This window comes from Macrobrachium rosenbergii, chromosome 22 (genome assembly GCF_040412425.1).
Source record: "Macrobrachium rosenbergii isolate ZJJX-2024 chromosome 22, ASM4041242v1, whole genome shotgun sequence".
Taxonomy (NCBI): Eukaryota; Metazoa; Arthropoda; class Malacostraca; order Decapoda; family Palaemonidae; genus Macrobrachium; species Macrobrachium rosenbergii.
The window spans coordinates 40,850,891-40,865,890 of NC_089762.1; the positions used below are offsets into that span (position 1 = coordinate 40,850,891).

General features: G+C 36.3%; 2 protein-coding genes across 23 annotated transcripts in view; one reads left to right on the top strand and one right to left on the bottom strand.

Annotated features, from left to right (window-relative positions):
- LOC136850476 (octapeptide-repeat protein T2-like) overlaps nucleotides 1-12,150 on the bottom strand; it is a gene marked incomplete at its 5' end in the record, with an annotated part of 109,277 nt that extends 97,127 nt beyond the window's left edge. Inside the window, 3 exons of the mRNA XM_067124049.1 lie at nucleotides 2,814-2,877; nucleotides 11,937-12,011; nucleotides 12,128-12,150. Coding sequence (XP_066980150.1) covers nucleotides 2,814-2,877; nucleotides 11,937-12,011; nucleotides 12,128-12,150 — 162 coding nt within the window. The remainder of the gene's footprint in view (nucleotides 1-2,813; nucleotides 2,878-11,936; nucleotides 12,012-12,127) is intronic.
- Nucleotides 1-15,000, top strand: part of mub (poly(rC)-binding protein mub) — an 835,667-nt gene that overhangs the window by 223,572 nt on the left and 597,095 nt on the right. The window lies entirely within an intron of this gene.

A 15,000-nucleotide genomic window follows, 5' to 3' on the forward strand; every position in this document is an offset into this window, starting at 1 on the left:
CCCTTAATGCATTTTTTTTAAGAGAAAAAAAAAGGTGCTCGTGAAAATAAAGGTATTTAAATTTTTCTTTTTTTTTTTATTGAGACTGGAGAGTGACGTTGGCCATTTATTTAGATCTATTTTAAGTTATATATATATATATATATATATTTTTTATATATAGTTTTTTTTTTTTAAATATACACACACCCTATTACTAAATCTTTATTTAGAAATTTAGTTCCTTTGTGTCTATAGTTTTTCCATTTTAAACCTTAGAGATGTCTAGGGCTAGATTACTATCAATTAATAAACGTGCTCTGGAGAGTGTCAACTATAGTGATACAGCAGTATTTTTTATTTTTCAGTGTTCCATCTAATTATTAATGACTGAATCATTATAGGTTTTCAGGTTTCAATTAAATTGGAATTGGTGGATGAGTGTTACTATACTGTCCTTTAAAAGTGTCGATTGTAAACACACACACACACACACATTCTGTGCTTTCTTTATTTTTCGAGCTGATTGTTAATGATTAAATCATTAAAAATGTTTAGAATAGATTGGTACATTGTAAGTTTTATAGAGTTTATATGTAGTGTCGAGTATAGCGTTACATATTTTCAGCTTTTATGAGTTTTCCATCTGATTGTTAGTGATTGAATCGTTAGAGATTTAAATATTATACATTATATATTGTATATTAACTTTGGTAACAATTGTTGCTGTAGTGTCCTATAGTGTAGACTACAGTGTAGTGATTCAGAATGTGTGTATCTAATGGAGTTTTATTCAATATTAATAAGCATTTAACTTTTCACTTTATGTAAGAAAAAAATAGCAAACGCTGACGTTGTTAGTATACATTTTAATCTTAGTGTGCGCTTGTGTAAGTACTTTTTGATTTTTAGATACGTCTTTGTATGAGTATTCTAGTAATAAAGTGAATATATATATATATATATATATATATATATAATTTGTTATATATATATATAGGAGTAAAAGGGTGTCATTTGTTTCCAAGATTGCAGGGCTGTTTATAAGTGGTGAGGTGCTGGCTAAGAAAATCATTTATTAAATAAAGAATCTAAAAATTAAAAATGGAAAGTAAATGAGAAAACTTTTCTATCACTGTTTAGGTTGCTGTAGTCTTTCAGGATTGCGTTTGGGAGAGAGAGAGAGAGAGAGAGAGAGAGAGAGAGAGAGAGAGAGAGAGAGAGAGAGAGAGAGTCTCAAAATCGTCACCGGCACCAGCATCTCCCCCTTGTGGGTGCCAGTCAGCCCAGCGTCGCTGGAAATCTCTTATCCTGCAATAGAGAGAGAGCTAATCCCTTAATGCATTTTTTGGTAAGCTTAAAAAAAAAAGATAAAGGGTTTAGCTCTTACTTTTTTTTTTTTTTTTTGCCAGTGGTTGTGACGTTGGCCAGTATAGATCTATTTTAAGTTCGCAATGCGGGTTTTTTGCAAGTTTTTTTTTTTAACTCCCCATCCCACCCACTATCCTCTTTATTTAGATTTAGTGTGTCTGTAGTTTTTCCATTTTAAACCATTAGAGATGTCTAGGGCTAGATTATATGGGATTATATAGTGCCGTATAGTGTCAACTATAGTGATACAGCAGTATTTTTTATTTTTCAGTTTTCCATCTAATTATTAATGACTGAATCATTATAGGTTTTCAGGACTAGATTGGTGGATAGTGTTACTGTAGTGTCCTGTAGTGTCGATTGTAGTGCGACTCTCATTCTGTGCTTTCTTTATTTTTCGAGCTGATTGTTAATGATTAAATCATTAAAAATGTTTAGGAATAGATTGGTACATTGTAAGTTTTACTAGAGTTTCCTGTAGTGTCGAGTATAGCGTTACACTCATTTTGAGCTTTTATGAGTTTTCCATCTGATTGTTAGTGATTGAATCGTTAGAGATTTAAAGTTATACATTATTGTATGGTAAGTGTTGCTGTAGTGTCCTATAGTGCGGACTACAGTGTAGTGATACAGAATGTGTGTTCAGTTTTCTGAATATTAATAAGCATTTAACTTTTCATTTTATGTAAGAAAAAAATAGCAAACGCTGACATTGTTAGTATACATTACTTAGTGTGCGCATGTGTAAGTACTTTCATTTTTCGTCTTTGTAAGTATTCTAGTGTAAAGTGAAGGCGAGAATTTGTTCGCAGGAGTAAAAAGGAGGTGTCATTTGTTTCCAAGATTGCGGGGCTGTTTATAAGTGGCGAGGTGCTGGCTCTGGGCAAATTAAATAATCAATCTCTTGCTGGAGGTAAATGAGAAAAACTTTCTATCACTGTCTGTAGTCTTTCAAAAATTGGAGAGAGAGAGAGAGAGAGAAAGAGAGAGAGAGAGAGAGAGAGAGACTGATTATCTTAAAGCTTTATATTACTGTCTGTAGTCTTTCAGCTCTCTCTCTCTCTCTCTCTCTCTCTCTCTCTCTCTCCTCAGAGAGAGAGAGAGAGAGACTGTAACTGCTGTAGTCTTTCAGTGTTGTTGGAGTCTCTCTCTCTCTCTCTCTCTCTCTCTCTCAAAATGGACGCCACTGTGTAATGTTTCATTGTTTAAGTCTCTCTCTCTCTCTCTCTCTCTCTCTCTCTCTCTCTCTCTATCTCTCTCTCTCTCTTGTCAAAAATTGCCCTTTGTAATGTTTCATTGTTTAATCTCTCTCTCTCTCTCTCTCTCTCTCTCTCTCTCTCTCTCTCTCTCTCTCTCTCTCTCTTTGTAATGTTTCTTGTTTAAGTCTCTCTCTCTCTTCTCATCCCCTGCTGCTTATACTCGTGTAGTTGTGGAAACAGTCCTTTTTCCATTTCATCCGTCACTCTCTCTCTCTCTCTCTCTCTCTCTCTCTCTCTCTCTCTCTCTCTCTCTCTCTCTCTCTCTCTGCTTATTGAAGCAGTTGTGTAAACTGGCCATTTTTCAGCTCAGCCGTCAACTTGTCTCCTCGTAAATAAAATGCAATGAGGAATGTCCCTTTCCCCTTCTCCTCTTCAAAGGTGATTGCTTCCATTACCCAACATTAATTATTTGCTGTTCTGTCAGAATTACGAGGAATTGTTGTTAATGATGCGATAATTTCGACTTTCTTTTCGAATCGACTTGATTTCTTTTTATTGGGGGGTTGGAGGGGGGCGTGGAGAAATTCAATCGAGAGATTGCGTTCTCTCCCAGAAGACTGGGAGAAGTGTCTTTGGCTGGATGAGAAAAAAAAAAAAAACTCTCCCATTGATTGGTGGTTCAGGTTTGCCTTTTTTTCATTAATTTTCGAAATTTTTTTATTTTTAATTTAGTGTGAAGTTCAGTGGAGAGATGCATTCTCTCTTAGAAGACAGGGGGGAGAAGTGTAGAATTGTCTTTGGCTTGATAAAGGAAAAAACTCTATCTTTAATGATTGGTGTTTCAGTTTTTATTAATTTATTTCAGTATTATATATATATTATTTTATATATATATATATATATATATATATATTATATATATATATATATGTGTGTATATATATGTATATATATATATATATTATATATATATATATATATATATATATATATATATATATATATATATATATATATATATATATACATATATATATATATAATATAATGTGAAGTTCATTCGAGATATATGTCCTCTCTTAGAAATCTGTGGGAAGTGTAGAAGTGTCTTTGGCTGGATAAGAAAAAAAACTCTCCCATTAATTGATTGGTGTTTCAGGTTTGTTTATTTTTATTTTTATTTTTTGTGGAGGAGGGATTGAAAGGTAAATGAGGCTTCACGGATTGATGATTCCCATTGTGTTGATGGTCATATTTAACACTTTTTTTAATTTGAGATTCTTTCTTTGTCAAGCGAGTTATTGATGTCCGTAGTTGTGTTTCCTTTGTTTTCTCTCGTTTCTCTTTGTTTCGCTCCATCTCCTTATTTTCTTTTATTTTTTCTTCATGCATTAATAACCTCTCTCTATCTTTTCCAATTTTTAGTTGTGTATTCATATTTTTGGGGTATTTCTTGTTTCTTGCCTTGATAACCTCTCTCTATTCTTTCAATTTTTCGTTTTTATAATAATTCCATATTTGTCTATTTCTCTTTATTTGTATTGATAACTTATCTACTCTTTCGATTTTTTTATTCTTTCCATAGTAATCCCCCTCTTCTTTTCTCGATTGAAATTTATTTGAATCTTTCAAGCGTTTTTTCTATGCTAATCCTCCCTTCTTCTCTCGATTGAAATTTATTTTAATCTTCCAAGCTTTTTTTCTGTGCTAATCCTCACTTCTTCTCTCGATTGAGATTTGTTTTAATCTTTCAAGCGTTTGTGGATTAATAAGGATTAATGCATTTCCTCAGAATTCTTAATTTAATCATTGTAGAAGCAAAGATCTGTAAATCATAACTCGTTGAAATACTCGTACTTCCGTTTGGCCCCACGAGACTTCCATCAGAAGCCGTTCGTTTTCCTTCCGTAGCCGCTCGTTTCATACGGGTCCTGGTTTCGTAGTGAATGGCCTGGTAGACAGGTAATTGGTAACGTGATCTTGTACACCTGATACAGTGATGGTTGCCTGTGGGTAAGAGGGGTGTGTGTGTGTGTGTCTGTCTGTCTTGCTGATAATCTTTCGATTTTTTTTTTTTGTGACTGATGATTAGGAATCTCTCTCTCTCTCTCTCTCTCTCTCTCTCTCTCTCTCTCTCTCTCTCTCTCTCTCTCTCTCTCTCTCTCATTATATATATATATATATATATATATATATATATATATATATATATATATATACCTATATATATGTATTATATATATATACATATATATATATATTATATTATATTATATTATATTATATTATATTATATTATATTATATTAATACACCGAATTATTAACAGCCTTCATTTAAAAAAATGAGTAAGAGAGAGAGAGAGAGAGAGAGAGAGAGAGAGAGAGAAGAGAGAGAGAGAGAGCATAACGATATCTGTAACGTAAGAAGATACCATTCTTTGTCATCTGAATTTTATTCTTACAGCATAAAACGGTATAGCAGTATCTGACACCTCGTTGAGAGAGAAAAAGAGAATTCTCTCTCTCTCTCTCTCTCTCTCTCTCTCTCTCTCTCTCTCTCTCTCTCTCTCTCTCTCTCTCTCATCTAGAGAGGAAAAAGCACAGACGTGAGTAATCAGTGTTTCATCATAATGCATATTGAAAACGGGTCTTTCTCGTCGAGGTTATCCTCACACCCACCCACCGGGGTGAAATGATTAATTCTCTCTCTCTCTCTCTCTCTCTCTCTCTCTCTCTCTCTCTCTCTCTCTCTCTCTCTCTCTCTGTTTTAGATTTACTTATATTTTCCTTTAGCCTTGCCATTTCCATCAAGGTGTTTCATTGCTCTGCTAGTTAGTTCAGAATATCCTCTCGGCAAAGCTAAAGCATCAATATTCATTTTCATTTTTCATTGATACTGTAGTTGGTATCTTTCCTTTTACTAATATCATCTTTTATGCCCCTTAACCCCCCCCCCCTCTCCCCGATTTACCAGTCCAGGGCATCTAATAATATACTTGTTTGTCCGTCTTGTCTATCCGGCCGTAATTTCTTTTTCTGGACTCCAACTGTTGAACTACACGAAATAGTCGCATCATATATGGCTTGCACGGAGTAAGACCATTATTATACGTGATGGTTAAGTTTAACTTAAAGTCTAATGTCAAGTTAATGTTTATATGCATATTAGGTATACTTTTATGCAAAGTGTGGGGCTTGGAACATGCATACCCTTTTAGTTTTCTGTAAAAGAAAATTATTGTGCCTGATTTGTCTGTCCATCCGCACTTTTTTCTGACCGCCCTCAGATCTTAAAAACTACGGAGGCTAGAGGGCTGCAAATTGGTATGTTGATCATCGACCCTCTAGTTATCAAACATACCAAATTGCAGCCCTCTAGCGTCAGTAGTTTCTATTTTATTTAAGGTGAAAGTTAGCCATGATCGTGCATCTGTCAACGATATAGGACATGCCACCACCGGGCCTTGGTTAGTTTCATGGGCCGCGGCTCATACAGCATTATACCGAGACCACGGAAAGATAGATCTATTTTTGGTGGCCTTGATTATACGCGCTGTACAGAAAACTTGATTGCGCTGAAGAAAATTGGGCGCATGTTCTACTTGTTTAGTTTTATCTGACAGATTATGAACGAGATGGCCATCACGAACAAATTGACAGACATTTCTAAACTTTTTTACTTGACAAACGTTTGTAAATGTTTATATCTGACAAACGTTTCTAAACGTTTGTTCCTGTCAAACGTTTCTAATTGTACTAAACGTTTACGTCTGTTAAACATTTATATCTGCCAAACGTTTCTAAAAGTTTACCTCTGAGAACCCCGTATGGGAGTAGTGCCATCAGTGCACCTCATGCGGTGTACTGCAGGCATTACTAAAGGTTCTTTTCAGTGTCCCTTCGGCCCCTAACTGCATCCCCTTTCATTCCTTTTACCGTACCTCCATCCATATTATCTTTCTTCCATCTCGCTATCCACCTTCTCTTAACAAATATTTCATAGTGCAACTGCGAGGTTTTCTTCCTGTTACACCTTTCAGACCCACTTACTCTCAATTTCCTTTCCAGCGCTGAATGACCTCGTTGGTCCCAGTGCTTGGCCTTTGGCCTAAATTCTGTATTCAGCTGAATTCATTACGCCTGGGAAACATTTGTGTGTACCATGCAGTGAAAAAATCCTGAAGAAGACTGGGAAAGGGAGGTTTCTTTGTCTTAGGTCGCTCATAAATAAGATTACACATTAGGAGAAACACCAAGACCTCCCAAAATTCGTTTAAGGTCCCTCGTCTCACACCAACTTGGCCCTCCCTCCTCGGCTTCCCTTAGCTTCTTTGTAGAGGGGGGGACGATTTGGAGAGAGAGAGAGAGAGGAACGTTTTGCGAAATTCGATAATTGGTTTCTTTGGCTTTTTTGTTAAAAGGAGGAGTACGTGAAGTATCTCTCTCTCTCTCTCTCTCTCTCTCTCTCTCTCTCTCTCTCTCTCTCTCTCTCTCTCTCTCTCTCTCTCTCTCCTTCGAAAACTCTGTATTGCATACTTTTTTTTTTATCCTAAAGCCTCAAAAGAAGTCAAACTCGTCCTCCTGCAAAGTTCTCTCTCTCTCTCTCTCTCTCTCTCTCTCTCTCTCTCTCTCTCTCTCTCTCTCTCTTCGAAAACTCTGTATTGCATACTTATTTTCATTCTAAAGCCTCAACACAAGTCAAATTCGTCCTCCTGCAAAGTTTCTCTCTCTCTCTCTCTCTCTCTCTCTCTCTCTCTCTCTCTCTCTCTCTCTCTCTCTCTCTCTCTCTCTTCGTGGTTCAACCCATCCACGGATTTCTTCCACGCCACAGTATGAGGTCTCCTCCTCCTCCTCCTCCTCCTCCTCCTCCTTCTTGTATTTCATCCACTTTCTAGCCTTTGACGTGCTGCGTTTTCCCGTCTCCTTTTTCCTCTCCTTTCTTTTTTCTCTTTCTATTTTCCTCCACTGTTTTTTCTTCCTTTTTTTGTTTAATCCTTTCTTCCTCTCCTTTCTTTTCCCTCTTCTTTCCGTTCCCTCTGCTTTTATTCCTCAGCTTTCTTTTCCTATCCTTTCTTTTCCATCTTTCCTTTCCCTCTGCTTTCCTTTCTTCTCCATTCTTTCCCTATCCTTTCTTTTTCCCCTCCTTTCTTATTCTTTCCTTTCTCTTTCCTCCCCTTTCCTCCTCTCCTTTCTTTTTTCCATTTTTTTCTTGCCCTATCCTTTCCATTCTCCGTTTTTCCCCTCTCTCCTTTCTCTTTTTTCTCTCTCTGAGGTTTTCCTCTCCCTCCTACCCATACTTTCATCTTCCTTCTCCGACCTTTTACCGGTTTTTCTTGAATTTTATTTATTTTTTTCCGGCACCCTCCTTCCCCAATCTTCGCAAATCCTTTGTTCTGACTTTAATTTTCAGCATAAATCCCCCTGGAAATTCCTCTCGTAATTAGCATAGTAATCTTGCTGGATCCCAGGTATGGGATATGCACTTCCTTATTCGTGTTTTTAAATGGAAAATATATAAAATGGTTTCGTGTCTATATATATATATATATATATATATATATATATATATATATATATATATATATATATATATATATATATATATATATATATATATATATTTATATATTTATGTGTATTTATTACATTTTTAAAGGGAGGAAGCCCCCCGGAAGTAGAGTTTAATTGCATTCGCCGTCATTCCATTTAATACATCCCGGAATTTCATTTAACTTAAATGTTCAGAATAATTAATATTTTTAAGTCGTTTAAGGGTTTGTTTTGAGTGACGTCACCTGGTGAACAGCTACATAATAGCTAAGATAAAAACAGAATTACGTCGAAATGCTATGGTAACATAATAATAATAATAATAATAATAATAATAAAAATAATAATAATAATAATAATAATAATAATAATAATAATAATAATAATAGAAATCAAGACCTGAAAATAGAAATAAGAAGGATATGGGATATGCCAGTGGAAATTGTACCCATAATCATAGGAACTCTGGGCACGATCCCAAGATCCCTGAAAAGGAACCTGGAAAAACTAGAAGACGAAGTAGCTCCAGGACTCATGCAGAAGAGTGTGCTACTAGAAATAGCGCACGTGATGGACTCTAATAATAATGAAGCATTTACTGCTGAGCTTTTAAGTGTATCACAGTCGACCCCAAATCTTTTCTCGAGATTATAAATAATGTGACATTTCCAGCACAACGAAATTTGTTGATAAACAGATGTGTACCCACACTTTTTTTTTTTCATTTTCGTTTAGGAAGAAGGAAAAATAATGGTGAAGTACTATAACAATTGTTTCTTTCAGATATAGTTCCAGTTGATTAAATTTTGCGAGGAACAAATCAAGGGTATTAAAGACGCTTAGTTTTAATTGTTTAAGAAAAGGAGAGGTTAAATATAGAAAACATGGAGCTGGTACTGGAGTATAATTTAATTTTTTTTAACTATTAGTTGTTGGAGCTTCTGTATCTCTCGCTTTCCTGTCAAGTTTGAATCTCTCTCTCTCTCTCTCTCTCTCTCTCTCTCTCTCTCTCTCTCTCTCTCTCTCTCTCTCTCTCTCTCTAACAGTCTGTATTGCATACTAAGTTTTTTCATTCTCAAAATAACCTCAGGAATGGAACATGTCTTTCTTCAGAATGTATTTCTCTCTCTCTCTCTCTCTCTCTCTCTCTCTCTCAAAACAGTCTGTATTGCTACTAAGTTTTTTTCATTCTCAAAACAACCTCAGGAATGGAACATGTCTTTCTTCAGGATGTATTTTCTCTCTCTCTCTCTTGGAACAGTCTGTATAGCATACTGAGTTTTTATTTTTAATTTTCAAAACCTCAGGAATGGAACATGTCTACCTTCAGAATTCTCTCTCTCTCTCTCTCTCTCTCTCTCTCTCTCTCTCTCTCTCTCTCTCTCTCTCTCTCTCTCTCTCTCAGCAAAGAATAGACGTGAGTGATCAGTATTCCGTTGGAAAGTGTACCATCATATAATTGAAAACGGGAGGGCCCGGACTAAGTAATCATCTCTCTCTCTCTCTCTCTCTCTCTCTCTCTCTCTCTCTCTCTCTCTCTCTCTCTCTCTCTCTCTCTCTCTCTCTCTCTCAAATAAATTACAGTCTCTCGTCCTTAGAGACTAATATTTGAGCTTTTTTTGTAAGTACCTCTGCTCTAAAGAAGAGCTTACGGGGCGAGGAGCTCTGTAAAGCAAGGCATTCCAGCAGAGAGAGAGAGAGAGAGAGAGAGAGAGAGAGAGAGAGAGAGAGAGAGAGAGGGGGGATCCAAAACCCCTTCCTTCCCCCCTCCTCCTTTTCCCCCCTCATCTTGAAGGTGCATTTGGAAGAGCTGGTAGGGAGGAGTCGTAAGTGGGAGGGGGAAGGGGGTTTTCCCTTGTGGATGGGGGTTACCATGAGGGGGGGAGGGGAGACGTGCGATGACGTCACAGGTGGGCACGTGACCAGGCTACCGATCGTTGCCTTGGCAGGCTTCTCACGTGCCCTGGCTCTCTTTAAGTTCCCTATCTTTTTTTTCTCCCACTATCTCTCTCTATTTATCTCTCTTTTAATGTTTCTGCACGAAGAATGAGCCTATGATTTTTAAAAAAAATAACTTAGTTGATGAGCTCTCTCTCTCTCTCTCTCTCTCTCTCTCTCTCTCTCTCTCTCTCTCTCTCTCTCTCACATACATACATACATATATATGGTAATGAGTGCTTTCAAAATTCCGTAATGTTACTTCGGAGAATATAAAATCAGTTCATAATAGATACTTCATTATTATTATTATTATTATTATTATTATTATTATTATTATTATTATTATTATTATTATTGCGTTCGACTGGTTCGCCACGTATTCAGTAATTGTTCTTCTGTTCAACTGTTCTGCTGACAGACCTGGTTCTCCTTCTGGTGTTCAACCGTTCTGCTTGCTGTTTTCTATTTGCTTTAATAGTGTTCCACATTCATGCATTTGTTTTTTTTTATTTTTGAGTTGTAGATCAACACATAAATTTTTGCTACATCAGTACTTCATGATTTTTTTATTATTTTAACTTCATATTTATTTCAGTATTCCTTAACCCCACGACTGTTCTACTATTTTGCTTTCATGCAGAAATTGCTTTCATGCAGAAATTTCAGTCAAGTTATATATTGTTTATTATATATATATATATATATATATATATATATATATATATATATATATATATATATATATATATATATATATATATAAAAATGCAACATCTGTTCCTATAGAAATTAAAACGTCCTGTTAAATTATAGTCATCCGTCCATTTCGTCCCTAAATACTCTCGATCTTCATCCTTCTTTTCATTTGTATCTCCGCGCAAATAGCGGAAAGGTTATTTGCAGTCTCTCTGTGTGGAACCCCCCACCTTTCCCCTCCCGGAAGGGGGCTCTGACCCCCCAGTCACCCCCCAAATTGACCCCTTCCACCCCCCCTCTTCCGCACCCCTTCCCCAATTTCATCAAGCCCACCGCTCACGGGTTGTCGATCACAGAAGAAGAGTCTTGCAGGAAGGTTCCAGGGTCGAAGTTTCAGGGTTTTCTTTTTTATCTTTAATGAATTTTGTCAATATTTTGTTTTTTGTTTTTTTATAATTGGGAGGTTCAGTTATATTGCAGTGCATTGCAGTGTTGTTTTAAGTTTCGTGGCCACTTTAAGGTGGGGTGTATAATAGATGGTTTTTTTGGGTGGGTGGTGTGTTTTGAGTAAATGGGGCCTTTCGTTCTGTTTAGTGTTGAAAAGGTTGCGAAGATGGGTGATGAGAATATAGGGAATCTCTATCTGTTTATTAATATATCCGTGTATGTATCTCTCTCTCTCTCTCTCTCTCTCTCTCTCTCTCTCTCTCTCTCTCTCTCTCTCTCTCTCTCTCTCAAAATTATGTCCATATTGTACTTTCTTTAATCTCACTTTAATCTCATCGTTTTCTTTCAAAGACCTTGTATCCTACCTGTTAATCGTATGCACACTGTCATGCGATCCACGCTCTCTCTCTCTCTCTCTCTCTCTCTCTCTCTCTCTCTCTCTCTCTCTCTCTCCAAATTATGTCTCCATATTGTACTTTCTTTAATCTCACTTTAATCTCATCATTTTCTTTCGAAGACCTTGTATCCTACCTGTTAATCGTATGCAGCTAATCGTATGCACACTGTCCTGCGATCCAGCCCTCTCTCTCTCTCTCTCTCTCTCTCTCTCTCTCTCTCTCTCTCTCTCTCTCTCTCTCTCTCTCTCTCTCTCTCTGGAAATTATTTCCATATTCTCTCTTTAATAATGTCATTTTCTTTTAAAGAAATTGTATCCCACCTGATAACCATATGCACGCTTTCACGAGATCTACTCTCTCTCTCTCTCTCTCTCTCTCTCTCTCTCTCTCTCTCTCTCTCTCTCTCTCTCTCTCTCTCTCTCCTTGCTGCTCCTGATGATGGATTACCTGTCTCAAATCTCGACAGATGTATCTTGTCCTTTATTCCACCTCTGAGAGTTGTGTGTGCTACTCATTGTCTGGATTTACTTCCTTAATCTGGAGACTCTCTCTCTCTCTCTCTCTCTCTCTCTCTCTCTCTCTCTCTCTCTCTCTCTCTCTCTCTCTCTCTCTCTCGGGAGAATCCCAGAAGAATGCTGCTAGAGAAAAGGAAATTTTCAAATTTGATGACAATTCATGTATGGTGTAAGATAGATATCTAATCGTAGCTCTCTCTCTCTCTCTCTCTCTCTCTCTCTCTCTCTCTCTCTCTCTCTCTCTCTCTCATCGCGATTAACTGCCCTAAAATGTATGTAGTAACGATTTTTAATGGAATAAAGAATTTTTTTACTCTTTCTCTCTCTCTCTCTCTCTCTCTCTCTCTCTCTCTCTCTCTCTCTCTCTCTCTCTCTCTCTCTCACACACACACACAAGTCACGTGATTACCTCCTCGAAATGCTATTTATATTTTCCTTCTGTCTTATTTTTTTTTTTATTTTCCTTTCTTTTTCTCTCTATTTCCAGTCTCACTTGTTCATCACTCACTTGTTGCGCCTTTCTTTCTTTCTTCCTCTTATTCTTTCTCTCTTTCTCTCTTTTTGTCGTGATTCGGTTGACGTGAGTTCGGGTCGTTTTTATAGTTCGTCCGGACAATAAATTTGGCGTAATTATTCTGTAATCACAAGAGTGTCCTTTCCTGTGTCTACAAGGTAGCGTGAGTCGGATGGTGTTTGACTCTTAATTATGTTTATTATTTAATTGTGTTTATTGTTTAATCTTCTCTTGAATACGAGTGTTTTCGTGGGCCGTAGTTTGCTCAAGTAATTAAATACCTTAGCCAAATATTTTTGGGATTAGCTTTATGTCACTTGAGTATCTTTAAGTCAAATGTTTTTTGAGATTATATTTATGTGACTTGAGTCTCTTAAGTGGTTTCGGGATTGTAGTGATTATTTATGAAGTTTTATTCAGTTTTATTTAAGATGTCTGGTCATTGATACACGCCTTCTGGTCTCTGGTGTTTGAGCAGAATCCAGAGGTCCACATCAGGCCCAATATTTCTTTTTAAAGTAGGTTTAAATTAAACCAACACACACCTTAGACTATTCTCCATTTTGCGAAGTTACGAATTCAAAAGATACGATAGAAGATAATTTTTAAATAATATTTTAAAAAATAATTTAAATATGCCCAAATGTAAAATTGATATTTAAAATTAAATACTAATATTTAAGAAAAAAAATTTAAAATACCCAAATTTTAAAATAATATTTAAAATTTAATACTAATTTTTACATTTAAAAAAAAATACCTAAAAGAGTTACTTTAAAAAAATTAAAAAATTAAAATGCACCTAAGGTGAACTCAGTTTCTGACCTGTGCATTGAACCCAGGTTGGCAATTTAACTCTTATATGTTTTGATAATATTCAGTGTTTAAAGAGTGCAGTGCAATTTTAGCATTTTTGGCTTTCCAGACTTTATGGAAATTGTTTCAGCTTCAGTTCAAAAGACTTTTAATCTATCCAGTGTCCTCTTGCTGCCGAATAAACCTTTCATCCAGTTTTCATTGTAGGTGGCTTTCGTTATTAATAACTTTCTTGTTCGCCGGCTCTCAATTGACGTGACAAATTGCATGCAACATATGAAAGAGTCAACTGTTGCATATAGGCCTAAGTTTGGGAATTAAATATTTGCTTAGATCTAACTCGGATGATTTTTGTAGGCAGAATAAGTAAGTGTTCTCTGGTCTGTCTTCGTGTAGCAAATTTTTTTTTTTTCAGAACTAACTTAAGCGTTGAGTTCCCCCCCTGTCAATCCCATGTGCATTTCATGACCGTTTGTTTTCCTTGTCTACCTCTCTTTATTTCCATTTTGTTGTTTTTCAGGCCTTGTCTACAAAAAAGCTATTAGATTGGTCGTGGTTACCCTTACCTTCGTTCATTTTAGTTTTCTGTACAAGAAAACTATTGTACCAGCTTTGTCTGTCCGTCCGCATTTTTTTTTTTGGCCGCGCTTTTTCTGTCCACCCTCAGATCTTAAAAACCACTGAGGCTAGAGGGCTGCAAATTGCTATGTTGATTATCCACCTTCCAATCATCAAACATACCAAATTGCAGCCCTCTAGCCTCAGTAGTTTTTATTTTATTTAAGGTTAAAATTAGCCATAATCGTGCTTCTGGCAACGATATAGGATAAGATACCACCCGGTCATGGTTAAAGTTTCATGGGCCGCGAGTCACACAGCATTATATCGAGACCCCCGAAAGATAAAATTTCTATTTTCTGTGGCTTTGATTCAGGACCCACTTGATTATACGCTGTACAGAAAACGCGATTGTTCCGAAGAAACTTAGGCACATTTTTCATTTGTTTATATGACAATTGGTAACGGTAGTACTGCTTTTAACGATAAAATACTGCATTGACATTAAGATATAAATATTTTCATATTAATATCGATATTTGTTATAAAGATTCTCCTCCTCACATTTTAGTTATTCCATCTGCGCGAGAAGTCACGGCTCTCGGCGAGGTAATTTGGGAGCCATTAGTTAAACGGCTACCACATTTTCCTCTCTATTGGCTGTAATTTGTCAACTGACAATAGGAAATGTGGCGTTACTTTGGAATTCTCTTCCTGCTTCTGTTTTTTCTGACCTTAGTGGCCTTCCCCTCTTGAAGAGGTTGAAAGTTTGTGGCTTCCATATGTCTTCTTCTTGTTCTTGTTCTTCTTGTTCTTGTTCTTGTTCATGTTCCTATTCTTGTTTTTCGTGTTTTTGTTCTTTGTGTTCTTCTTCTCGTGTTCTTCTTGTTCTTTTTGTTCTTGTTTTCTTCTTTGTGTTCTTCTTCTTCGTGCTCTTTTTCTTGTTCTTCTTGTTCTTGTTTTCTTCTTGTTCTTTTTGTTCTTGTTTTCTTCTTTGTGTTCTTCTTCTTCGTGC